General features: G+C 41.1%; 3 protein-coding genes across 4 annotated transcripts; 1 reads left to right on the plus strand and 2 right to left on the minus strand.

Annotated features, from left to right (window-relative positions):
- Positions 1-14,844: 14,844 nt before the first annotated feature.
- LOC133645778 (uncharacterized) lies at positions 14,845-18,753 on the minus strand. The gene is made up of 4 exons (XM_062040651.1): positions 18,639-18,753; positions 18,211-18,304; positions 18,050-18,137; positions 14,845-15,780 (listed from the first exon to the last, which is right to left on the minus strand). The coding sequence occupies exons 1-4, from the start codon at positions 18,655-18,657 to the stop codon at positions 14,953-14,955; spliced, it is 1,029 nt and encodes a 342-aa protein (XP_061896635.1). The 5' UTR covers positions 18,658-18,753; the 3' UTR covers positions 14,845-14,952.
- Positions 18,754-19,160: 407 nt separating this feature from the next.
- On the plus strand, positions 19,161-24,550 carry kcnj11l (potassium inwardly rectifying channel subfamily J member 11, like). 2 transcript variants are annotated; one of them, XM_062042648.1, is made up of 6 exons: positions 19,161-19,304; positions 19,559-19,721; positions 19,789-20,031; positions 21,713-21,982; positions 22,064-22,271; positions 22,349-24,550. In XM_062042648.1, exons 2-6 carry the CDS (start codon positions 19,563-19,565, stop codon positions 22,744-22,746), a joined length of 1,278 nt encoding a protein of 425 aa, XP_061898632.1. In that variant the 5' UTR covers positions 19,161-19,304; positions 19,559-19,562; the 3' UTR covers positions 22,747-24,550. The 2 variants fall into 2 exon arrangements, with proteins under 2 accessions (XP_061898632.1, XP_061898631.1); XM_062042647.1 differs by having other exon boundaries at positions 21,713-22,271.
- On the minus strand, positions 22,812-23,522 carry LOC133646832 (CD59 glycoprotein-like). Its single transcript, XM_062042650.1, has 3 exons — positions 23,316-23,522; positions 23,137-23,238; positions 22,812-23,048 (listed from the first exon to the last, which is right to left on the minus strand). Exons 1-3 carry the CDS (start codon positions 23,377-23,379, stop codon positions 22,849-22,851), a joined length of 366 nt encoding a protein of 121 aa, XP_061898634.1. The 5' UTR covers positions 23,380-23,522; the 3' UTR covers positions 22,812-22,848.
- Positions 24,551-26,423: the final 1,873 nt, after the last annotated feature.

The following is a 26,423-nucleotide window of genomic DNA, read 5'->3' on the forward strand; positions in this document are numbered from 1 at the left end:
TGCGATTCAGAGGGGCGGGGTCTGTCTCAGTCATTGAGGACTATCAATCAGTGTTGTCAAACTGTAACAAAAAGTTACTTGTGTGCAAAATGTTAACTAACTTAAAAGACACCCCAATATTTCGACAAAAATGGGATTTTACATTTTTTTTACTTAAATGCAGCTCATTTGTTTGTGCAAAATATTACACTGTTAAAAAAGTCAGTAGATTTTGCAGGGTAACATAAATTAGCGTATCAGTAGATTTTGCAGGGTAAACATACGGCCCGTGGGCCGGATCAGGCCCGCGAACAGGTATTATCAGGCCCGCGGGATGAATTTGCTAAGTATAAAAATTAACCTGAAATTTATGAATGAAAGAAACAGCTGTTCTAAATTAGTCCAATGGATGTCGCAATAGCAATTCTTTGTATCTTTGTAGATGATGCTACATATGTACAAAATAAACCACATGATGTTAGTACATCAGTCGAGGAAAATGATCCAACTACATAAATAATAGGCCTGCGAATCTTTGGGTGTCCCACGATTCGATTCAATACCGATTCTTGGAGCCACGATTCGATTCAAAATCGATTTTTTTTTTCGATTCAATGCGATTCTCGATTCAAAAACGATATTTTCCCGATTCAAAACGATTCTCTATTCATTCAATACATAGGATTTCAGCAGGATCTACCTCAGTCTGCTGACATGCAAGCAGAGTAGTAGATTTTTTGTAAAAAGCTTTTATAATTGTAAAGGACAATGTTTTATCAACTGATTGCAATAATATAAATTTGTTTTAACTGTTAAATGAACCAAAAATATGACTTATTTTAACTTTGTGAAAATATTGGACACAGTGTGTTGTCAAGCTTATGAGATGTGATGCAAGTGTAAGACACTGTGACAGTATTGTTCTTTTTTTAATTTATTTATAAATGTCTAATGATAATGTCAATGCGGGATTTTTAATCACTGCTATGTTGAGATCGTAACTAATATTGATACTGTTGTTGATAATATTCATTCTTGTTTCACTACTTTTGGGTTGTTCTGTGTCGTGTTTGTGTCTCTTCTCAATTGCTCTGTTTATTGCAGTTCTGAGTGTTGCTGGGTCGGGTTTGATTTTGGAATTGGATTGCATTGTTATGGTATTGCTGTGTATTGTTTTGTTGGATTGATTAATTAAAAAAAAAAAAAAAAGGGGGAAAAAAAGGGGGAAAAAAAATAAAATATAGATTTTTTTTAAAATGAGAAAATTGATTCGAATTTGAATCAATTTTTTCCCACACCCCTAATAAATAATATACTGTAATTTGATTTTGATATACTTCTTTTTATCTTGATTGAAAATGAACACCAATGAGTTGACTGATGAACATTATCACATAATTTATTCAGAAAATATAAATAACAAATAAAGATAGAATACTATTAACGGCAACATGTAAGTGTAAAAAAAACCAACAACATGATTTGTACATTTTCAGAATGTGCCTGTTCTATTTTTAAGCAAACAAAACAATCTGAAGTTCTCTTTATTTTTAAGTTATCGTGCCGTGATTTTACCAGTCCGGCCCACTTGGTAGTAGATTTTTCTCCATGTGACCCCACGATCTAAAATTAGTTTTAAGGTATTGGCAGCTAGGTGGCCAAAGTGTTAATACAAAAATAAAAGCGGTACCGTTTTTTTCCCCATTTGCATTAATGCACTGTAAAATAATTTAAAACTAATTCATGTAAAGGAGCATAAGCGCTCAAAATACATTGCATGATTAATTTGCATTTTTACATGAATAGTGCAATGTTTTGTGATTGTGTTAATGCGTTGACTTTGACAGCCATAATATCACTCCACAATTGCTTGATTGATTGATTGATTGAAACTTGTATTAGTAGATTGCACAGTTCAGTACATATTCCGTACAATTGACCACTAAATGGTAACACCCGAATAAGTTTTTCAACTTGCTTAAGTCGGGGTCCACGTAAAACAATTCATGGTACAAATATATACTATCATGATACAGTCATCACACAAGTTCATCATCAGAGTATATACATTTAATCATTTACATTATTTACAATCCAGTGGGTGGGATGAGGAGGGTTTGGTTGATAACAGCATACTTCAGTCATCAACAATTGCATCATCAGAGAAATGGGCATTGAAACAGTGTAGGTCAGACCTGGTAGGATATGTACAGCGAGCAGAGAACATAGTTAGTTCAGAAAGCATAAGAACAAGTATATACATTAGAAATACATTTGATTATTTACAATCCGGGGAGGTGGGATGTGGAAGACGGAGGGTGTTAGTCAAGGGTTGAAGTTGCCTGGAGGTGTTGTTTTAGTGCGGTTTTGAAGGATAGAGATGCACTTACTTTTACACCTGTTGGGAGTTTATTCCATATTGATGTTGTAATGGATTGTCCGAAGCTTAAACAGGCAACAAAAGTAGTTTAGTACAACAAATTTATTTACCCATTATCAGAAGTGCAGGTTGAATTAAGTTGGCCGTGCAGACAGACCACATGTTACTCCGGAGCAAACAAGACACACACAAGCCAAAATCACTCTCCAGTTCCGGTGTTCTGCCATTTTTTATATGTCTCTTGTGCGTCATTGTTTGTTATCTAAATGCGTCAATGTCTTGTTGTTTTCCCTATCTGTTCCATAACAACTCGAATCCTTTAGACCAGGGGTGTCAAAGTCAAATGGACGGAGGGCCAAATAAAAAATTTAGCTACAAGCCGAGGGCCGGACTGTTCGAATGTTCATTGAAAAATTTTTAAATGACGCATATAGTCTAGTGAACCTAATTGAACCTACTGAAAACCTAACAAATATATTCCAATATGATCAGATAAATAAAGCAATATTTTCTTATGGCTCTGTCAGTAATCTTTAATTTTCAACAGACACAAAAGACAAATTTCCTTTATATAAAAATCCCCATAACATGAACATTAAATGAAAGAAACCGGTATTCAAGGCACCATCAGTAACCTATATTTTCTATTTTAGCAAAAGTGGGCTAAATTTACTTCAAAGAAAAAAACAATAATAGCAATTTTCTATCATCCACTCAACTGAAATATTTTTAAAATATAATTAAATTGAAATACAATAAAATAAAGTGCAAAAATCTATAAATCAAAAACAACACTTTGTTTAAGGAGAAGTAACATGCAGTGAAAACAAATATTAAACTTTAACTTTTAAACTTGAATTGAGTAAAAACTCTAAATATGTGATTGCACAGTAATGTTCACATTAAACCCCCCTCCTCCCTCCGTGGGAGGGAGGCGAGTTGGGTGCCCGAAACCCCCCGCTGGTTTCGGCCCGCCCCTTGGCGCGCGTGGCACGGCGGGCTCCGCGACCCGACGGCTGGCCCTCGTGGCTTGACGGCGGGCGCGTCCCAACGGGCCGCGCGTAGGGGTCAAACGCAGAAGTCTCAGGGCCTCGTGGTGAGGGGGTGGCCTGCGGGTTTCGGCCCGCTTGACCCCCCCGCTCCGCTTGGCGCGCGCGGCACATGACGGGTTCCGCCACCGACGCTCGGGCTGCAGCCCAACGGTGGTGCGGGCCCGGCGGTGACGCGCGGTTTGGGGAAACAAAGCAGAAGTCTCAGGGCCTCGGGGCCGGGTTTCGGCCCGCCCCCTTGGCGCGCGTGGCACGGCGGGCTCCGCGACTGACGGCCGGGCTGCAGCCCTTCGGCCGGCAGGCGCGTCCCGGCGGGCCGCTCGCCCCCTTTCGGAACCTTGGACCGGCATCCGCTTGGTGCGTGTAAAAGATCTGCGGTCTAAAAAAAAAAAAAAAAAAAAAAAAAAAAGATCTGCGGTCTGCGGGCCGGTTCTAATAATAAATCAAGATCATCCCAAGGGCCGTAAAAAACCTTCTCGCGGGCCGGATATGGCCCGCGGGCCTTGACTCTGACATATGTGCTTTAGACAGTCAACACATTCTGTAGACAGGTTGGCACGACTTAATATTCACTTTTGTCCCACAACTGGTCCATTCAATGGCACAAAATACAAGAGAATTGAAAACGAGTGGACATTCTTAAAAAACAAGAAATATAGGTCAAGAGGTCAGAAATTCTACGACATACCCTCCTTCCAGGGTCTTAAGACCCTGGACCAAAACAATTTCTGATGTAGACCACTAGTTAAATCTCTACCACAGATAGAGGCAAAAACCTCAATGTTTTTATACGAGGCAAAAATTCCGTCTATGACCCTCCTTCAGAGCGATCGCTGTTACCAGCCTGCAGTAAAACCATCTCACAGAACACAATTAGTGGCCTACCCTTTGATTTAGTAAAGGAATAACAAATACTTTGATCATGAACATCATTGAACATAAATAGATGAATGTATATAGACTTATGACTAAGACATTTGCAAAAATATTTTTCCCGGCATTTGCAATGGATGTAGTTACCAATATTGTTAATTACCAATTAATTTTGAACACACAACTGAATTTCGTATGAGTCCATGTTCGATTAGTGCTCGTATAGATGGCTCGGTGGTGCCTCAGGCTGGTGGCCTGCCGACATCTCGTTGGGCTTTTGGCTGCCTTGGTGAAGAAAGAGATCCACTCAAACAGTCTGTCTCTGTCTCTTCTTGGGGTGTGGTTCAGTCCATTGGGCAGACTGTTCAGTGGCATGTGCGCGCTGGCCGCTTTGGGGAAAACTCAGGTAGAGTTGGAGCTGTGGGGGCTTTGGGGAAGGCTGGGGCAGAGTATGGGGCGTGGGGGCTTTGGGGAAGGCCCTCGGCTTGCTTCAAGGCCTCCTTCCACAGCTGCTGGAGTCCCGACGGACACATATTGGCTGGCAACCTTAGTCGTTCTTGTCATCGCTGGCAAGGTGTTGTCTCTCCTCTTGGTTCCTTCAAGTCAGGTATCGGGTGTTGGTCCTGGATTGGCTTTGACCGTGCCCCTCTTAGCGAGTGCAAGGGAATCTGGAGTGGCTGCTTTCATCCTCAAATCTGCACAGAGGAACTGGCACACAAATTCTACATTTTGCAAACTTACCATTTTGGTCTCATGGTCTTTCCACCTTCCTAGGAAGCTGCTGGTCCTGAGAAGTGCTGATCTTGTGACTGAAGAAGATTAACCTGTTTTCTTAAAATAGGTGCCGTTGTTTGACCTAATCTTTTTGGGGAAACCATGTCGGGATATTAGATCATTCACAAAACATTTAATTACTGAATTGGCACCCTCCTTTGAGGTTGGGGTTGCTTTCGCCAACCACTGCAATTGTCAATCTAAATCATTACGTTCCTTTATCCTTGTACCGGATTGATCATATCGATTAAATAAAACCTCAACACGCTCAAACTTGACCCAATCCAAACTCACCTCCCCCCTCTGTCCCTCTCACAGGGACAGTGTTAGTCGTAGTAATAGTAATAGTAATAGTAATAGTAGTATTAGTAGTTTCAGAAACATCCAAGAAAAAGAAAAGACAGCTGATAGTCAAGTGCAGCAAGAACAGAGGCGGAGGACAGGTCATGTTTGAGGTCACTGTTCGCTTTTGCAATAGTACTTTGATATTTTACAACACCTAGTGAATTATTGTGGCCTCAATAATTCACTAAATAGTTGTATTTAATTTAGTCTATCTATGATGGGACAATGCACAGAAACATTAAGTTCAGAAACAGATGTGTTCTGTACCAGATTATATCTAAATAGCTACTTTCCATCTGTAGTCCCTGGCTACCTAAATTAAAGGGATCCACAAATCAAGCAATAAAATTATGACACTAATTAATCATAATAAATATATACATTCATAATAATCAATAATTAATCAAAAATAATCATACTGTAGCATGTAATCAATTATAAGAAAAGTCACCAAATGCCCCTTCATGGACACATACTTACCATACAATACTACCACACCTTATTTACATCATCACACAAAGACAATACATGCTCTTGTTCACATCTGTCATCATTCGTAAAAACAACCAAGATTTTAACAGCCATACCTCACAATTTACAACAAAAATGCTCTCATGGATAAATATAATACTCATTAAATTGATGTGTCAACATAATGCCCATCTTAGTGACCGTCTGAGCAGCCTTGATTGCTCCAAAGCCACTTTTTAATTTCAAATTTTCTATTCCTTTTGTTACAACGTGGAGAAGGCTAATTGGTCTGTACATGTTCTGGTCTTCTTTATTTCCTGCTTTATGGATTTAATCATAGTAGCAGTTTCTCGACGTGGTAGGGAAAGTGTTTTCCGTTATTGATTTATTTATCAATTGTTGTTATACGAGCAATAATACAATCCTTATATGTTTTTAGGAAGATAGTGTCCAACCCATATATATATCTCTGGATCGTGAGTCTGATAATGCAGTGAAGATTTTGTTTAACTTTGTTTCATTTGTTAATTCTAAAATTAGTCCATCCTGAATAAATGACAATTATTTGCACTGATTTTGAGGGATTTTTTATTCAGGGTTTGTACAGACTGGATGAAATGTTCATTAAAATGATTACTTATGTCCAGACTGTCTGCGATAGTAGCGCCATTGATATTTAATGTTATAGTGTTGTTTCTTGTTTGCTCTCTTTCCGTAAGTTTGTATCTGGTTTTCCATAACTTTCTAATGTTCCCTTTTGCAGCTTTGATTAATTCTAAGTGAAAGTCAGCCTTAGACTTCCGCATAAACATTGTAACTTTGTTCCTCCAAACTTTTAAAATCATACGATCTGTATTTAGACCTGTTATAATTGCTCTTTTGAGAGCTGAGTCCCGATGTCTTTATTAGAATCCAAATTGTTTTATTAATCCAATGGTATTTTTATTTTACACTCTTTTTTTTTTTGGTTTTGTATTCGTGTATTTACAGATGTTCTCTTTGATTTTTGTCATCCAATTGTAATTCTAGTAGGGCTGCTTATCATTTGTATCATGTAGAAGCCGTTTATAATATCCTTAAGTTTCTTTCTACGCGTCTTATTTAACCAGTCCAGATTAACGTCCCCCATGACGTTACTTCTTTCATACTATGCTGTTTGAGGATGTCTGAAAATGAATCAAGAAAAATGTCTTTAGCTGTGGTCGGTCGGTATACTACAATTACCTTGAAATACATTTCTGAGGAAAATTAAATTAAATTAAATTTTAACATACTCAAATGTATCTACTTTTAATGTTTCCCTTTCATAAATCATAATTCCTCCCCCCTTTGTCACTCGATCTGTCTTTTCTGTAATCTTGTCCCCCGGGACATTAATTAGAACGAAAGGTGTTGTGGGTTTTAACCATGTCTCTGATAGACAAGGTAATCCGGATTAGAGTCTGACAGTAACTGCTGTATTTGTTCAGTATATTTCCTGTGGTAGAAAGTTTAATAATGCGGACACGTTTGTTACTGAATACTTTCTACAGACTTCTGTCTCTCTGCGACTTTGTGTACGTAATAAGCAATTATAATTATTTGATATGCTTAAATTTTGTTTTAGATCAGCTGTTGTGTAGCTGCTAGCTCTTTGTAGCCTACAGCAGGAATGTCCAAATTGCAGCCAATAGCTTTGTTTTTAACAGACAACCGAAATAATTAAAAATGTGGTATTAGCGTATCGGTTCAATCAGCGGCAGCTACGCCCTGTTTTATCATTTGACCTAAATTTTTGGTTTCGTAGGCAGGGCAGAGGGAACAATGTGGGTCATTAGTTGTCCATCTTACACCATTCTAATTGTTGTAAGGATAGTTCACATGAGCGGCCATACCTTGAGTCCCACCATATATAAGAGTCAAAAGGCTCCTATTATGAGTCGTCTAATTGGTGATCATACACTTTGGCGGTTTGGGTGGCAGGGCACACGGACGCACCTCAGTCAGCTAGTGCTAGGACAGTTGGAGCAGTCCCCGTCCTCCACTCGTTCCTGGGAGGCGTCCCCAGTAGTTGTCAGCTGATGTCGTGCTGTCAGGCAACATCAGGAAGTTCCTTCTGTGCGGTATTGAATTGTCAGGGCACAGTTCGTAAGCAGGTCATTACAAGGTGTGTGCAGGTTGACCACAAAGGAATGCTTCAAAGATTGTGTTGAACATTGTCCGTTGACACTTATGTCCAGCAGGGGTCTGTTTGTATCCTGCTGTTCGTCCTGCTGTCACACCTGTATTTTTTGTGAGCATGTTCTGGCTACAACTTTGGAGCTTGTCTTGTTCAGATTGGCAGTCCCCCGGCTGCACATCCTTTCCACCCTCGCTTGACCTAGCACAACCGTGGCTACCACCCAAGTCCGTCTGTATGGTTTTACGTTTTGTTGGTTTTTCCTCCAGAATTTGGAACTCAAAACATGTACACCCATCGTTTTCATATCCTCTCGGTTAGTTCAATTTTGCATATCACGTTTTAAAATGACTGTCTTAACTATCCCATTAATTGCTAATCAATAACCTTAATTCAAAGATTATACGTACTACTTCATGTGTATTTAAGTACCCTTTTAATTCACTTAAAGATTATCTATAAGTTAATTTAAACTATCATTTGTCTATCAGTAGGCGCGAGCAAGCTGTCATGCTTGCACTCTGACCTCCCGCTGTACGTGATATTCTCCAAAACAAAAGAATGTTTTTATTCACGTTTCTCCTTATCTTTCAGCTAAATCTTTTAATCTTTTAACTTTTAACGTCCGCACTGTGTTTATTTTTATTGTCTGCATTTTAATTTTGCTTTTATTTTCTTTCATTTCACTTTGTTGCATGAAAAACGCCACACAAACAAAGCTGCCTATCCTTTCCTTGCCTGTCTCCGACTGGTTATCCAACCTAGTCACAACAAAACACACAAGGCCATGCTCTAGGCGCCAGCCCTAATCACACTTCTCCTCTTTTTTAACCCCCTACATATCGGCCCTTATTCTAATTATTAATGTAGGCTGTTATTTGTAACTATTATTCAACACTATTCACAGCAAACAGTTGTAAAGTTATAGTTATTCGCATTATACTCTCAAAATCTGTAGCTAACTGAAAGCTGTTGAGATTTGGTTTGCCTCCTTCATCTCAGTGGCCTAGTGGTTAGAGTGTCCGCCCTGAGATCGGCAAGTCGCAAGCTCAAAACCCCGGTCGAGTCATACCAAAGACCATAAAAAACTTGGGAGCCAAATCACCAAACATGATTCCCCCACCTCCCAGGGGCAATCACGGGGGATGGGACAAATGCAGAGGACAAATTCCACCACACCCAGTGTGTGTGTGACAATCACTGGCACCCCAACTTTAATTCTAACTTTATTCTGTCATGCCATTATCCTCTTCTAGCTCAACATCCAGAAGTATGGTGTACTGCAATGTCTAAATAAAAATATAAATTACTCCAAACTAAAATGTCAGACTGCACTTTAAAGTTACTTTTATTAAATTAATTTCCAAACTAACCACCACCACAGCAGACATCTTCCTCAATCCTATCCCAATACTCCCATAAATTACAAAGGTGTTTCACAACAGTGGTTAAGTAGTTATTTTAAGTAATAGATCTCAATATGTAGAAATTAATAAGACTAAATTTGCCCTAGTGTGTGAATGTTGTCTGTCTATCTATCTGTGTTGGCCCTGTGATGAGGTGGCGACCTGTCCAGGGTGCAAAGTCAAATTGTGAAACAAAAATTAAAGTTGAATCAAGTGGAAATTGACAGAGTATATGAACTACATTCTTGAGAATAGTAATTGATTATTAATATGTTGGAAGCCGCATATTGAACATATTAAAGAAAAATATCCAAATCCATTGCTATTCGGTATAAAGTAAAACACATGCTGAATAAGAAATGTCTGCACATGTTATATTATTCATTTATTTTTCCATATGTAATATTGTTTTGAAGTTTGGGGAAATGTTTATAGAATAATTATAGACCCAATACTTAAACTTAAAAGGCTCATTTCAATATTACACAAAGCATTATTGTTATGATCATACCAATCTATTTTTATAAGTCATAATGTGTTACATGTTCAGATAATTTAATTTTAAAACAATGGCAATTATGTTTCCGAGTAAAGAACAACAGCCTTCCAGTTTGTATTCTTAGCTTGTTTACATTATGAGGAGACACTATCATTTACGGGGGATATTGATTTTTAAAATAGGTCAAGTAAAATAAAAATAAAAACACAAATGTATTTCAGTTTTAGCTGTTAAATGATGTACCATCCTCAGTGATGAGCTGAACACATGTAGTTTTTTTTTGTTATGGTTTAAGAGACCCTTGAAAAGTAAAGTTTTCTCAACATTATAAAATATAGTAACAATTACTTTCATCTTTTAACGTTGATGTTCCAGGTAATTTAATGTTCAGTAATTGTATATCATAGGCCAATATAAGCTTTGGCTTCCGCCTATTCTTTTTTTTTTCGGTCATTCTTTTTCTTTTTTGTTCTGTGTGTAAATGTGTATGATTGTTAATATGTCTAATTTACTGTTAAACTGCTCACACAAATTGGTTGATGGTTGATTATATGACCAAAATAAACTTATTTCATTTATTCATTCATTATCTATCGCACTCATAGTTTTATTCCATTTTGCATGTAATTATTCCTATTGATTTATTCCCATTTCACTTAAACAACTAAACAAACAAACAATTAAACAAACTTGCAGCTAACCACAATCAACAGCATACCATTTACGAATACCTTCATTTGTCACTTTCTCATCTTTTCTTCACTTTCGTTTTCCTTTACAAACAACATCCTGTATCCATCTCTTCCTTACACTTCACACAATGTTTCTATTTTCTGTTCTCCTAGAAACCATTCACATGACGTAAGGTTATAAACATCCTTTTCCCATATTTTCTCAAACCATCCTCTTCACCCTCAATCTGTTTTTTCACCTGCTCTCTCTTCCTCTCTCTCTCACTTTCTCTCCTTCTCTCACAATACAAACACAATAATCCAAAATAACCAGTCTTATAAAATAATTTTAGCTATAGATATGATTTAGGGCAGTGGTTTTCAACCTTTTTTCTTAGTTAAATAAAGAAATAAAATACAGCATAATGTCATCATTTTCTGATTTATTAAATTGTATAACAGTGCACCATATTGCTCATTTGTTGTGGTCTTACTTGACTTATTTGGACAAAAATATAAGAATAACTAAAACGTTTTAAAAATTAAACAAGTGATTAAATTATAATAAAGATTTCTATACATATAATCAATCATCAACCTTCTTTGGATATTGTATTAGAGATCCATCTGGGCTCGTGAACTTAATTCTAAATATTTATTTTGTTGAAGAATTATTCTTCTATAATTATATTTATAAAGGATTTTGAATTGTCGCTATTTTAAAATACTTAAAATCTCAGGTACCCCTTGGCATACCTTCAAGTACCTCCCTTTTTTGTCCGGGCGGAAACACCATACCCTCCTTTGAGAACTACTGGTTTAGCCTATAAAAAATCCTTTGTCTCATACATCATTACACTGTACAACTCCTCATTGGGGGGGCTAGGATGACAAGGAATGCAAAACAATAACAGTGCAATACTTTTTTATATCATGGTCGTTAATGCCTAGTTTCTCTTATTTTACTGTTCTATTTTTATTCTCCTTGTAATATTTTTCTATTCTGTTTCCATTTATACCCTTATTAGTTACGGTTTACTTTTTACTTCTTCTTCCTGAGGGAACTCTCCTGAAGGAATCAATAACGTTTTATCTGTCTATCTATCTATCTATTACTAACCCGAGCACAATTCATGACGTCATGCTCATCTTGCAGACAGTTATTTCCATTTAGTTTTATTCTCTATTTGTAATTCTACATGCACCAATGTCACATGGAAATTTGCTTTCTTTGTTATTTATTTACATTATTATTTCTGGTTTACTTGTTGTCTGTTTACCTAAGTTCTCATATTTTGGTCTGTCTTCCTTCTGATTAGAATTTGTTTAACGCTTCTCTACGTTTTGTTTTGACAATGGCGCTGAGTGGCTCTTATCTGTACTTCTTCAGACTCTATGTTTCACAGCCTGCACAGATACCCGTAGATGTTTTAGAATATAAATTTAACTTTTATTTTATTGTGTGTTTATTCCTAAAAAAAAATTAAAATGTCAATGTATAATCAATTTATCTTCATCAAATTTAAATTCAATATTATTAATTTATTTGTTGTATAACTATTAATTCAAAGTTACAGTGTGTCCTAATCTATGATGTGTGTGTTTGTCGCAACTTCCCACAGGAACTGGATGGATCAGATAAGCAGCAAGGCTGTACCAAAAAAAGTATACTAGACATATAAATGAATGATGAATTAAACAATGTTTCAATGTCCCACAATCCGTATTTATTTATTGATATTTAAACGTGTAATTTTCCATATATCTATTATTTTACTGGACTTAGCAAGCACCTACTACTAGCACACTCTACAGACCGAGAATAACTGTTCAACCACACTTAGTAATGCCAAGCTAGATGCTAACTTAGCCTTACTATGCCTCAGTAAGCAAACTTTTGCTAACCTAGCCCAATGCTATGCCAACCCAATGCTAACCTAGCTCAATGCTATGCCAACCCAATGCTAACCTAGCTCAATGCTATGCTAACATAATGCTAACCTAGCTCAATGCTATCAGTGTCACTCCTCTTCGAACCAATGCCTCGTACAGCTGACACTCACACAGCCTCGCCACTTCTGACACACTCCTATCTCAAAATGTCTCCCAGCTGAGACTCCTTTTTTTTGTTTTTATTTATATGCGTCACACAGTCACTTACACACAGAGAATTTACCAGCGAGCAAAAGCCTTTTTTCCCGTACTCAAAATCTCAGTGTGTAAAACAACTGTAATATCGCACAGTCACAATCACCAGTATAGTTAAAAACAAATTCAAATGACTGGAATTCGCTCGCAGCGCCCAAGAGGGGGAGCCTCCCTGCTTAGGCTGCTGCCTCCGCGATCCAACCTCTTGATAAGCGGAAGAAAATAATTATATGGATGGATCATTCACTCATGTGTTTTCTGTACATAACTTTGTCTATTTTCTCACATGCACACACATAACCGACAATTTCCCAGCTCTTGCAGATCAGCGTGGGTGCGAAAAAAGCGTGAGGGAACTCTCACAAAAGCATGAGGGAGGGAGGTGAGGAGGAGAGGTTGATTTTTTCAGAGGGGAATTAAAACAGATAAGAAACCAGGTGCTACACAAATGTTATTACAATACGCAGATGTATATATATATATAAATATAAAAAACACACACATTTTTCCCACAACCCACGCCCCCCTGGTACGGACCAATATAAACAACTAATGCACGCGTGCTTTTGTGGAATCGGCCGTCTCATATCACAAAAACCAGGTTCCATCACGGCGATTAACCCGTTTCATTGGAGCAACACCTGCGTTATCCCTGACCAACACGGAAAAACCTGGCCTAACGCCCAATAGGACCACTGGAAATCACCCAGCAATCCTACAGACTCGTGTCTGGTCAGTCCATACAGTTTCACCAAGTTTCACCAAAGCTCTACCATATGCAGCCCGATCACTACCTGTCTATTTGCAGCAAATTTCCAAATTTGTCGTGACAGCTATACGCTCAGTTGATCTCCTTTACCGGAGTTAATGAGCGGTCACCTATAAGAGGCTTTTCCCACCGCTGCAGTTTCCACATAAACAGATATGTCGCACCTTCATAGACGTCATCAATTTGTATGGGCCAAATGTCACACCAGTTTAGAAACTCTTGCCTATAATTTAGCTGTATCCAACTCCGGCTAACCTAATGTACTTGCAGAAAAAAGCATCCTCTGCCAACAACGACAGAGGATGAAGAGGTTAAAAGAAATTTTTCGTCTCACATCGTCTTATGCTTCAAAAACACTCCAAACCACCAAAATTCTATCAACAATCCCCTTATGTTAAAAACAAGAAATCACAAGTTTTCAACAAACACACAGACACATATAAAACAACTCAATCCAACCATAATTTACCCCATTCCAGGTTGTTTTTGGAGAACCTGACTAAACCTATCTTTTATCAAAAATAGATTCAGCAATTAGTCTTATCGATCCGGCTCTCTCCAGGCAGAAAATGTTTACACTTTAAGCAAAACGCTTACCTTGTTATGCGCGCGTGCAGCACACTGTCTGCCTGACTGAGAGAGCGGGAGCGGCTGTCGACCTGTAGCTTCTAAACCATCCTGTTCGTGACGCCAATTTGTGTAGTGGATTGTCCGAAGCTTAAACAGGCAACAAAAGTAGTTTAGTACAACAAATTTATTTACCCATTATCAGAAGTGCAGGTTGAATTAAGTTGGCCGTGCAGACAGACCACATGTTACTCCGGAGCAAACAAGACACACACAAGCCAAAATCACTCTCCAGTTCTGGTGTTCTGCCATTTTTTATGTCTCTTGTGCGTCATTGTTTGTTATCTAAATGCGTCAATGTCTTGTTTTCCCTATCTGTTCCATAACAACTCGAATCCTTTAGACAGTCAACACATTCTGTAGACAGGTTGGCACGACTTAATATTCACTTTTGTCCCACAACTGGTCCATTCAATGGCACTAAATACAAGAGAATTGAAAATGAGCGGACATTCTTAAAAACAAGAAATATAGGTCAAGAGGTCAGAAATTCTACGACATGTGGCATAGAAGGTGATGCTTATGCATTTGATTATATTTTTTCTACATACAAACTGACTTTGAAATCTGAAATCAAAGTAACCAGCGGATATTTAAGAATGCATTTCTATTTAACAAAAAAACCTTTTTAGAACATGGTGAGATAATTAAGTTCAAAAGTCCTGCAATTTTTCTATCAAAATTGAAAGTATACATTTAGCAAGAAAGTTGAAATGCTTTATTGACACAAATTTTAAAGCAGGGAGAAAAGACAACAAAAAGTAAACATTTAATTAGTCATAATGAATGTCATCACAGGAAAATCAAAATTTTTCCACTAGTTTCTGGAACAAAGACACCAGCCGCTGTGTGCTCTCCAGCTGCAGTGGATCCACATCCTTAGCCAACAAGTTCTGGTAGAGTCTGGTCTGCACCAGCTCAGGCTCCCCCCCACACCTCAGCAGTGCCTTGGCTCGCTCTAGAAGCGCTCTGTCCCTTTCCAGAAAAGCTGCGTCTCTGTCCAGAAATGCCCGGTCTCGATCCAGACACACTTTGTCTCGTTCTATGGCGGCCCGGTCCCGTTGTATGGATATGCGGTCCCTTTCCAATTGCGCTCGGTCCCGTTCCAGCGCCAGGCGCTCCCTTTCCACATTGGCGCGGTCACGTTCTACATTGGCGCGGTCACGTTCTATGTCTTTTGAGCGTCTCTCCAGAGCCCGCCGCTCCTCGTCGTTTGGGCAGCTGTGGGCGGACATTGCCGCCATGTTGTCACTCTGTGCCACAATGCCCTTTGACAGCAAGGAGGGATACAGCACGCCATTCCGAGAATGAAGATCAGGGCCGGCGTCTTCGTGGGACTCGGTTTTACTGAAGATGTTGTCTCCGCACACCTCAGTGCCTAAGCTGAACACGTCTCGCGGCACCGGGACTCCTTCGACTCTACCTGTCTCGGTCACGTTCAGTTCAGGCGTGCGTGCCAACATGCTGGCGAAAGAGAAGTGAGGCACGGCATCTTCGTCGTCATCCAACACCGACGGCTCCACCACCTTGGCGCTACCCGCCAGACGGCCGCTCAGGGCCTCATCCATCAGGTGGAACCAGCGCCAAGATTTTGTTCGGTTCTGCAAACCTCCCGGTGAGTTCTTGATGGCCTAGGCAAGAAATTACACATCATCAGATGACTTGACAAGGTCTTTCAAGTTTAACGTGTACGGTATGTCGGTGGAGTATACAGGTAGCATGTATGCAGGTGGTATGCAGTTAGCGTCTTTAGTTTGCGTGCACAGGTAACATATGCAGCTGGTGTGTATGCAGATAGCACTTGTGCATAAAATATATAGTTCACATGCCTGCAGTTAAGGTGTGCACACATAGCATGTATGCCTGAAGCCTACATGTGCTATAGACGCGTATGCAATTGCTTTGTACGTAGTTTTCACTACTTCACAGTCACGCTAGCTTAGCTGTTAGCATTGCTTTGGTCCCTGTGTTTGTCCGCGCTAGTTCCGCATTTTAGTTTGTATTACTTTTTTGAATATACTTAAAGGGCACCCATTTAGCAAAACCAAATTTTCTTACCTATTGGTACCTGTTTTTGTGTATTAGGGATCTGGATAAGTCCTGAAAATTTTAAATTAACCCATGGAGGCATGACGGAGATATTTATAAAAACTATCTTGCCTTCCTTCATACTTCTTCCAAACGAGAAGACTGCACTACCGACCTGATAAGTCCGAAAGAGATGATAAAGAGTATTATCTGCTCACAGATGCTACAAGGTGATTGTGTGCACACTGCAGCTAGTCTTGGAGAAATTAACCTCCGCTCCTTAATGCTTCAGTCACATGCAGGATTCTCACAGGAATGAGGCAAAAACTAACCAATACTCTTACTGTATGGTAGAAACTTACCCAAAGTGCTTCGCGGGTATTGTAGTCCCCTCTGTTTGGGCCACAGCAGTACTCTGTTGTAATACACTTTTGCACCACTTGTGGCAGTAATGACAATACCAAACATCCATCCATCCATCCATTTCCTACCGCTTATTCCCTTCGGGGTCGCGGGGGGTGCTGGAGCCTATCTCAGCTACAATCGGGCGGAAGGCGGGGTACACCCTGGACAAGTTGCCACCTCATCGCAGGGCCAACACAGATAAACAGACAACATTCACACTCACATTCACATACTAGGGCCAATTTAGTGTTGCCAATCAACCTATCCCCAGGTGCATGTCTTTGGAGGTGGGAGGAAGCCGGGGTACCCGGAGGGAACCCACGCAGTCATGGGAGGAAGCCGGGGTACCCGGAGGGAACCCACGCAGTCACGGGGAGGACATACAAACTCCACACAGAAAGATCCCGAGGCCGGGATTGAACTCACGACTACTCAGGACCTTCGTATTGTGAGGCAGACGCACTAACCCCTCTTCCACCGTGCTGCCCAATACCAAACAATCAGAATAAATTTGGAGGTAAAGTCATAGAGAACTTTAAGTGCAAAAATGATGACTTAAGTGGTGAATCTGTATTTTCATTTGCACTGTAACTTTATTAACATCCATCCATTTTCTACCGCTTGTCCCTTTTGGGAGTTGCGGGGGGTGCTGGAGCCTATCTCAGCCGCATTAGGGAGGTAGGCGGGGTACACCCTGGACAAGTCCCCACCTCATTAACATATTATTAATTGATAATCTAGCTTGAATGTATTTATTTTAGCACAGTTTTTATGAGTCCCTTCTTTTGCATTATATTTTTTAATATCTATTTTCGTAATCATCCTGACCTAAGCCTCGATAATAATCTTTGTGATTCAGACGTGGTTTCATATCATTTGACAAGGTTTATGCTGTTAAACTATAAGTAGGTTAGATATCATTATTGAATATGATTAAAATAATAAGTAAAATTACTAATTCAGTGTTAATATTTTAGTGGGCCCCATGACTATCTAATAATAATAATAATAATAATAATGGATTAGATTTTATATCACGCTTTTCTATTATTAGATACTCAAAGCACTCACAGAGAAGTGGGAACCCATCATTCATTCACACCTGGTGGTGGTAAGCTACATTTGTAGCCACAGCTGCCCTGGGGTAGACTGACGGAAGCGAGGCTGCCAGTTTGCGCCTACGGAAACTGTCGTGTAAAAGTCTGGCCCTGAAGTCAAAAAGGATGTAGACAAAAAGCTACTTCTTATTCGTTATACTTTTGTTGTGGGGCAGACTGGCTCTTACAGGCACATGCATCCTCTGCTGTTGCCATTTTTGTTACAAATTAGCGTATAGTAGACTCTATATGGAAGCGCTTAAAAACTCCACGAAGAGAAGATTATTTCGAAGTGAAGCCACCTCAAAAAGACCGCCAACAGCAGCTGTCTTGGCGGGATGAATTAAAAACAAGATGGTGTTTCGCTGACCCGGTACTTCTCCTTCATGTTGCCCCATTTCTTCTTCAGCTGGCTAGCGGACAGCATTGCCTGGAGGCCCATCTCCCTCCGGATCGCCCTGCGGGAGAGAGAAGAGGAGCAACAGTGGAACGTGCTCCTGTGGGACTTCACCGAAGAAGCTGCAAACTGACCTCCAGCCCTGCATGGCCGAGTTCTTTTGACCCGTGAAAATGGCGTTGTTGGTGGCCCTCAGGTGAATGAGCTGCCGGATGTCTCCGTCCGTCACTGTGGACACAAACACAACGGCTGTTGCTATGACTTCATCACTAATGGCTCCTACAAAGACTAACCATATTTGTGACGTCACATGCTTTGACAACAGGCAACCTTTTGTTTAAGGAATTACTAAAATTGCTTTAAGCTAAGTTAGTTATAATGCATTATAAAAAATACTGTAACAAGGAGGCCGCCATATATCAATTGATTTGGAACAATATGTAAAGTAACGACGACGGCGCCAAAACAATTCCTTGTCGCAAGTGGTTTATAATTTGTTCACTGACAAATGTCATATGACTACATGAAATGTTAAATAGCAGTTAAATGAAAAAATACATACTTCTGTAAGTGAACGCCATGACCGATGTATGAAATACCGAAACCTTCTTCGCTTGTCAGATGAAAATATACACACTAATAAAGCTTTGTTGCCATCTACAGGCTGATGTGGTGAACTGCTTCATTAAGTAATAAACAAATACCAACAAAAACACTATAGAAACGACTGAAGGTTTATCAGTCACACAAGCTAATGATTCAATGACATTTTTATTATTTTATAAAATAAAATAAGCGCACGATGATGTTTTTTGTCTGGAGCAGACGCTCAGTATCAAGAACAACTACACACCGGAACCAAATTACGGAGACTTTCAAAGTAAACCAACTCCTCATACTTTAAAGCGCACCAAAACAAGTCTTTCCCACAATGTATGCATCTTATCTTAAAAAATAAATGCATATCTCGCTTTACTATTGTTATTTCTACTCTTAGATGTATTACTTAACCCAACCGAAACTACAAGCCAATCGTGTGGATGGAGTTTTATTTTGAAACAGCTCAGCAGAAGTCTCAGTTGAATTGCATTAATAATTGACCTAACAGTCGTCCTCCAAACGAGCATCACAATGACAAAAAATGATGGAGATGTCTGCTTCATATTGTTGATATTAATTAGATAAATCGAATAATCGACCGACAAGTCTTCAGGTATCGCGTATTCAGGTAATTATACTATATTTTTCTTTGTTTGTTTTAAAGGCCTCGATCAGTGTGCTCATCATATCGATCACACGCACTTGCTGTTGTGGTTGATTGTATTTTATTGAATTTTTTTTGATCAGCTCAGTATTATGTATCATGTTCTAAACACTGGATTAATGAATGACATTTGATTATGTAGCAGTCATTAATACCACCCAATGAATTATTTGATGGGGAGTGCACTAACACTAATGCTGTACCTGTGTTTGTGTCAGCATCATGCTGGCCAGGAAGGGTCTCCTCCCAGACGGGTTCCTGCTCACCCGCCTGGCTGAGGACCAGAACCAGCCTAACCGCAGCCGTTCCAGGACTCAGAGGGCCCGCTTTATCACCAAGGCGGGCTCGTGCAATGTGGCCCACAAGAACATCATGGAGCAGGTGAGAGGAACGGCGGTGTGGTCGCTACCGCGGTCCCTAACCAGGATGCTGTGTTGTGGTGTTCCAGGGTCGTTTCCTGCAGGACGTCTTCACCACCATGGTGGATCTCAAGTGGCAGCACTCCTTCCTCATCTTCACCTCGGTCTTCCTCTGCTCCTGGATGCTCTTCGCCATGGTGTGGTGGCTCCTGGCTTTTGCACACGGAGACCTGCAGCATCCCTTGCACCCCGACGGAGAACTGGTTCCTGTTCCCTGCGTCACCGCCATCAACTCATTCACCTCGGCGTTCCTCTTCTCCATCGAGGTCCAGGTTGGAACCTTCTCCATGTTCTCTATCACCAGATATGATCGTCATATTCGCAGCTCTGTTGCTAGACTATAGATCGGGGCAATTCAACTATTTTGCCCCCGAGTTCAATTCAAAGCTTGGGAGAAGATAATTTTTGCAGGAAATTCTTAAAAACGCCAGCGCTCCTGTTGTAAAGAGGAACTTGGACTATCGTAAACACATTAACAGATCCTTGCATTGACATTTGACTTTGCTAGCAAACATAGAACACCGGGGTTTGATCTTGTGATATGACATAATAAATAGACCAAAATCCAATATCCACTGTAGAGGACGCTGGTTCTCTGGAATATACAAACTAGGGCTGCAACTAACAACTAATTTAATAATCGATTAATCTGTCGATTATTACTTCGATTAATAATCGGATAAAAGAGACAAACTACATTTCTATCCTTTCCAGTATTTTATTGGAAAAAAAACAGCATACTGGCACCATACTGGCACCATACTTATTTTGATTATTGTTTCTCAGCTGTTTGTAAATGTTGCGGTCTATAAAAAATTTTTTACAAAAAAATTAAAAATAGCCTCTGCGCATGCGCATAGCATAGATCCAACGAATCGATGACAAAATTAATCGCCAACTATTTTTATAATCGATTTTAATCGATTTAATCAATTAGTTGTTGCAGCCCTAATACAAACTAATACTAATAGTGAAGGGAGACGTCTGGCACCCAAATATGCCTCTGTGTACGAATGCTTCATTAATTAATTTTGTAGTCCCGCTGGCAGCCATTTGGTGCTTGCTCAAATTGAAGTGATTGACAAAGTGGGCTTCACACCACAGCAAGTTTTCAATTTGAATGAGACCGGACTTTTCTGGAAAAAGATGCCTAAAGTGGACTTATATCACGGCGGAGGAGAAGTCACTACCTCTGGATCAGCAGTGTCTCTTCTCAGAGCACACACACACACACCCGGCCCCTCCTATCCCGACCCCTCTGTCTACTGCTTTCTCTCTTCTCGTTAGCTGTTCATTTGCTGATGACATTGAAAGTGGATTTAACTTTTTAAAATGTTTAATATTCTAGCAATATGGCTATTAAATTCAAGGATTTTTGTCATTTCGGATCGTTTGTGAGGGCACCTAAGGGACTTCTGTATGTTGGCGCGTATTGGCAGAGCAAACAGGACAGTTAAGCTTGTCGTTGTTTTGGCTTTTTAATAAAGAGAAAGTGGATCCATCACCTCCTTGATGTTTGTTTGATATACAGTACAGTTTAGCAACTAAAATATGGACTATTGTCGAGGATAGAACCCATTATTCATATTTACATTGTTTCTTCTGTAGAAATTTGCTTCACTGTACAAACTTTTCGATTTACGAACCCTGTCCGAGAACCAGTTACAGGTAAGTTTGTAAATGGAGGTTCCACTGTAGATGAATAGCACTGCTATTCAGTAGGTAGGGTTGTATTTTTGCCTCATTCCTGTGAGAATCCTGCGTGTGACTCAAGCATTAGGGACTGGGACGATCCAGGACTAGCTGAAGTGTGTCAAACAACCACCAGGTAGCATCTGTAAGCAGATAATATTCTATCATCTCTTTGTCTTTCGGAGTTATCAGGTCAGTGAGGGATGAGGCAAAAACGTACCCACCGTCGTTGCTCCATTAGCTAATTAACCGTTTTGCCAGGTGACCATCGGTTTTGGCGGCAGAATGGTGACGGAGGAGTGTCCCTTTGCCATCATCGTCCTAATCATCCAGAACATCCTGGGCCTGATCATCAACGCCGTCATGCTGGGCTGCGTCTTCATGAAGACGGCGCAGGCCAACCGCAGGGCGGAGACGCTCATCTTCTCCAGGAACGCTGTCATCGCCCCGCGAAACGGTCGGCCCACGTTCATGTTCCGAGTAGGCGACTTGAGGAAAAGCATGATCATCTCGGCCACCGTCCAGCTGCAGGTGAAAGCGACAGCTACGCGCCGCTCACCGCGGGAGGTCTTGTACCTGACGCCGTGGGTTTCCGCTGTTTTGTTCCTCCAGGTCATCAGGCGGACGGTGACGGCAGAGGGTGAGGTGATCCCGGTGAGCCAGCTGGACATCCAAGTGGAGAACCCGCTTAGGAGCAACGGCATCTTCCTGGTGTCTCCGCTCATCATCAGCCACACGTTGGAAAGAGGAAGCCCTCTCTACGAGCTGTCGGCCCAGTCGCTGACCTCAGCCGACCTCGAAGTCGTCGTTATCCTTGAAGGTGGCGTTTCTCCTCAAAATGATTCTGAGCGTAGTTAGTGTCGTCAGCATAAAAGTGGACGTGGTGTTCTCATGCAGGCGTGGTGGAGACGACAGGCATCACCATGCAGGCTCGGACCTCGTACATCCCCGAGGAGATCCTGTGGGGGAGGCGCTTTGTGTCCATCGTAAGCGAGGAGGACGGCCGCTACTGCGTCGACTACTCCAAGTTCGGCAACACGGTCCGGGTGCGGATGCCGTCCCTCAGCGCCAAAGAGCTAGACCAGACGCGGGGGGTCCAAGAGAGTGCGCCTGAAGTGCAGCTGCAGGGCTGGGGGCTGGTCCGGGCCGGGCGGGGTGGCTTCCGCAGAGGGGGACGGGCCTGCGACAGTGCCGCCTCGCAGCCCTGGTATGCCCCGGCCGAGGAGGAGGCGGAGCAAGGAGGGCAGAAAAAGACAGTGCAGCTAGAAGTAATCGGACGCCAGACGGAGGGGTGACGCGCAATAAAATGTGATGCTCAGGCCACGCTGACGGGAACGTAAAAGGACAACAACAACGACAATGGCTTTCTTTTGTTTATTCGGGGTTACGTGGCGTCTTCACAGCCAGCACGCAAGGATGCAGAGCAGCGAGCCGATAATGAGCGTGACGGGCGTCGCCATGGTGACGGCCTTGCTGGAGTTGCACAGGTTGCTGCTGCAGCAGCGGTACGTGAAGGCTGACATGGCGGGGAACATCTGGCTGAGGCGGGAATTGTCACAGTCGGTGTACCTGATGCACTGACGGATGGTCTTCCCGCCTGGACACACACACACACACACGAACACACACACACACACACACAGTGATTAGTCCAGAGAAGAAGCAAAGGACACGTGACCTCTTACCTCTCTCACTCAAAGACAAGCAGGCGTCTTCGTACGTGCACTCCTGCACATTCTGACAGCGGCCCGTGTAGTCGGCGCACTTGTAACAGCGAAGTGCGTCCCCTGAAGAGACACATTTGGACAAAATGTGCTTGTAAAAAAAAAAAGATGTTGGAATGTTACAGAGCTTGCTGACTCACCTTCACGTATCATCACTGCAGCGGCCGCGAACATCAGCAGGACGAGTTGGCTCCGACGTGCCATGTCGTCGACTTCTTCCAGCTGGACTGAATCGGGGAATGGCCCGGCAGTGGGATGGTGAGCCCACGCACTGAAAACATCTTTGTGGTGCACACACAAAAGACACACAAAGACTCACTATGTGCTGTCATCGCTGTGACAGTTTCTCCCACCCGGGCCTTGGATACCATGTCAATGTGTCCACTGTGTGCACTCGTCTGTTTGGAACTGTTCACAAACACACACAATTGAGGACAGGAAAATGACAACGATCGTTAGTTTTTAACTAAAACAAAACAAATACCATATTTTATATATTTCTGTGTGTATGTTAATCAGACACGCAACATAGTGTCAACTTTTGTGGTGTTGGTGTGTGTGTGTGTGTGTGTGTGTGTGTGTGTGTGTGTGTGTGTGTGTGTGTGTGTGTGTGTGTGTGTGTGTGTGTGTGTGTGTGTGTGTGTGTGTGTGTCATACAGTAACAGGGCACCAGCAACTATAGAGACTCAATTATTTCCCCATCCAGCTGCATTCAATGACAACACTGTACTGTATAAGTAACGTATACTATTAAGTCAACTTGAATAAACAAATCTCTGGTTTTATTGAAATTGTATGCATAATAGTTCATGTATTAGTTTCACATTGTATTTATTTATTTGTATTATCCATCCATCCATTTTCTACCGCTTGTCCCTTTTGGGGGCGCGGGGGGTGCTGGAGCCTATCTCAGCTGCATTCGGGCGGAAGGCGGGGTACACCCTGGACAAGTCGCCACCTCATCGCAGGGCCAACACAGATAGACAGACAACATTCACACTAAAATTCACACACTAGGGCCAATTTAATGTTGCCAATCAACCTATCCCCAGGTGCATGTTTTTGGCGGTGGGAGGAAACCGGAGTACCCGGAGGGAACCCACGCAGTCACGGGGAGAACATGCAAACTCCACACAGAAAGATCCCGAGCAGGGGCGTCACTAGCTTTTAAGGACAGGGGGGGCTTAGCCCCCAGGAGATGCACAGGATGCAAACGAACGTAGCGCAAGAGCACAAAACTTCACAAACAGCTAATAAAGACTTAGAAATTAATCATTGTTATTATTATTATTTCAGTGGGTTTATTTTCAATGTGTGTTCAGTGCAACAACAAACATGGGTTTGCACAGTGACATTTTGTTTACAGCATCAACAAGAAACAATTACTCGCATGATCCGTCAAGATACACTGAAACACAATGAAAGTCATGGCATTAGCCTCTATGTTATTCATTCACAACATAGAGGCTAATGCCACCACTTTAGCTCACAATACAATAATTGTTTGTTCCCAAATATTCTGAAGTTGCACAGATTACATTTTGGGCACATATGTGATGGTTGTAAATTCAAGCCATGGAAATATTACTTACTTGAATTAAAGTAATATCTGGATCGGGATAATTTGGCTTGTTTATAATATATTTATATATGTATACAGTATATTATTAAGCCGTTAAGGAAATTAAATTAAGTCTGAATAGAAATGAGAAACTTTTATATATACTGTAAATAAGAAAGACTTAAGAGTCTGTCTGCTGATCTGAAAAAGAGCCAAAGCTGTCAAAGAGCTGAGGGACCATCTTCAAAGTGCAATGCTGAAACAAATAATGCAAACAATAAAATGTAACTTCCAGGGCTTGAGATTAACATAGTCCCGTCGTCCCGGGGACGGTAAAAAAATGCACCTTTATATAGATTCTACAAAAAACACAAAACTTAAAAACTAAATTATTTACAATTGCAGACACAAGGTTCTTGTTCTGCAGTGCTGTGTGCTAATGTGCTTCGTACACCTGCAGGACCGCAAGCAAGGTCGCAGAAAAAATGCGGACTGGATTTTGAGTGATGTGGGCATTTTCTATATGAACAAGTGGAATGGATTGGATACCGACGCACTAAAGGGGCTCTCTACCTCACGCTATAAGTGAGGGGAAACTGAGTGAATAACGACAGGTTATATGATTATTTATTATAACTCATATTCGGGCCACTTTATAATGAATATGTCGGCATGTATTGGGATTGAACTCAGGACCACTCAGGACTTTCGTATTGTGAGGCACATGTACTAACTCCTGTGCCACCGTGCTGCCCCTTATTTGTATTTTTAAAAAAAAATAATTTCCTCTCAATGCAGTCATTGGCTGAGAGGCAGGCTCATCAGCTGTCAATCACAAATCCTACGCACAACAATACGAACAGACACGGGCAGTGTTCGTATCATCAAGTCAACATTTATATAGCACTTTTCATATACAGGGAACTGGCAACACAAGGTGCTTCACACAAAAACAGAAAGTAGAGAAGTACACTAAGGCGTCCACACCGGAGTATAACTCAAATTAACGCAATCTGAAAAATAGTAGGAAACATATCATAAAATATATAGGCTCCAGCACCCCCCGCGACCCCGAAAGGGACAAGCGGTAGAAAATGGATGGATGGATGTAAAAATAAAAAGTATACTTTTTATTAATAAAAACTGAAGTGCCTGTTACTACCCGATCGGTCCACGCATGCGTCAAAACAAATGGCGGTAAGCCTCGAATAGACAGCAATGAAAATAGGGACAAGTGGTAGAAGATGGATGGAAAATATATTCGTCAAAACAGCCAACAAGAAGAGAAAGTAATATGTTGGGGGATAAGAAACATGTAAACGACTTATAAAGGCAAAAGGGACACATGTGCAATAATTATGAAGGACAGCCGCGAACGTTGTCCTCATACGCCAATTTGACTTTGAATTGAACACGGTAGGTTTAATTTTGCCTAACAAGTTGATTGGCAACACTAAATTGGCCCTAGTGTGTGAATGTGAGTGTGAATGTTGTCTGTCTATCTGTGTTGGCCCTGCGATGAGGTGGTGACTTGTCCAGGGTGTACCCCGCCTTCCGCCCGATTGTAGCTGAGATAGGCTCCAGCACCCCCCGCGACCCCGAAAGGGATAAGTAGAGATGTCCAATAATGGCTTTTTTGCCGATATCTGATATTCCGATATTGTCCAACTCTTAATTACCGATTCCG

The sequence above is a fragment of the Entelurus aequoreus genome, linkage group LG03 (assembly GCF_033978785.1).
Source record: "Entelurus aequoreus isolate RoL-2023_Sb linkage group LG03, RoL_Eaeq_v1.1, whole genome shotgun sequence".
Classification (NCBI taxonomy): domain Eukaryota; kingdom Metazoa; phylum Chordata; class Actinopteri; order Syngnathiformes; family Syngnathidae; genus Entelurus; species Entelurus aequoreus.

Bases quoted from the DNA above. Each gene is read 5' to 3' on its own strand.
- LOC133645778 (XM_062040651.1), bottom strand. The intron at 18,138-18,210 runs GTCAGTTTGCAG...TCTCTCCCGCAG, and splicing joins TCGGCCATGCAGGGCTGGAG to GGCGATCCGGAGGGAGATGG. The intron at 15,781-18,049 runs GTCAGCGAAACA...TTTCTTGCCTAG, and splicing joins ACATGAAGGAGAAGTACCGG to GCCATCAAGAACTCACCGGG.
- kcnj11l (XM_062042647.1), top strand. From the start codon at position 19,563: ATGCTGGCCAGGAAGGGTCTCCTCCCAGACGGGTTCCTGCTCACCCGC. The intron at 20,032-21,712 runs GTTGGAACCTTC...CCGTTTTGCCAG, and splicing joins TCTTCTCCATCGAGGTCCAG to GTGACCATCGGTTTTGGCGG. The intron at 22,272-22,348 runs GTGGCGTTTCTC...GTTCTCATGCAG, and splicing joins AGTCGTCGTTATCCTTGAAG to GCGTGGTGGAGACGACAGGC.
- LOC133646832 (XM_062042650.1), bottom strand. From the start codon at position 23,379: ATGGCACGTCGGAGCCAACTCGTCCTGCTGATGTTCGCGGCCGCTGCA. The intron at 23,239-23,315 runs GTGAGTCAGCAA...GTGTCTCTTCAG, and splicing joins TGCAGTGATGATACGTGAAG to GGGACGCACTTCGCTGTTAC. The intron at 23,049-23,136 runs GTAAGAGGTCAC...GTGTGTGTCCAG, and splicing joins CTTGTCTTTGAGTGAGAGAG to GCGGGAAGACCATCCGTCAG.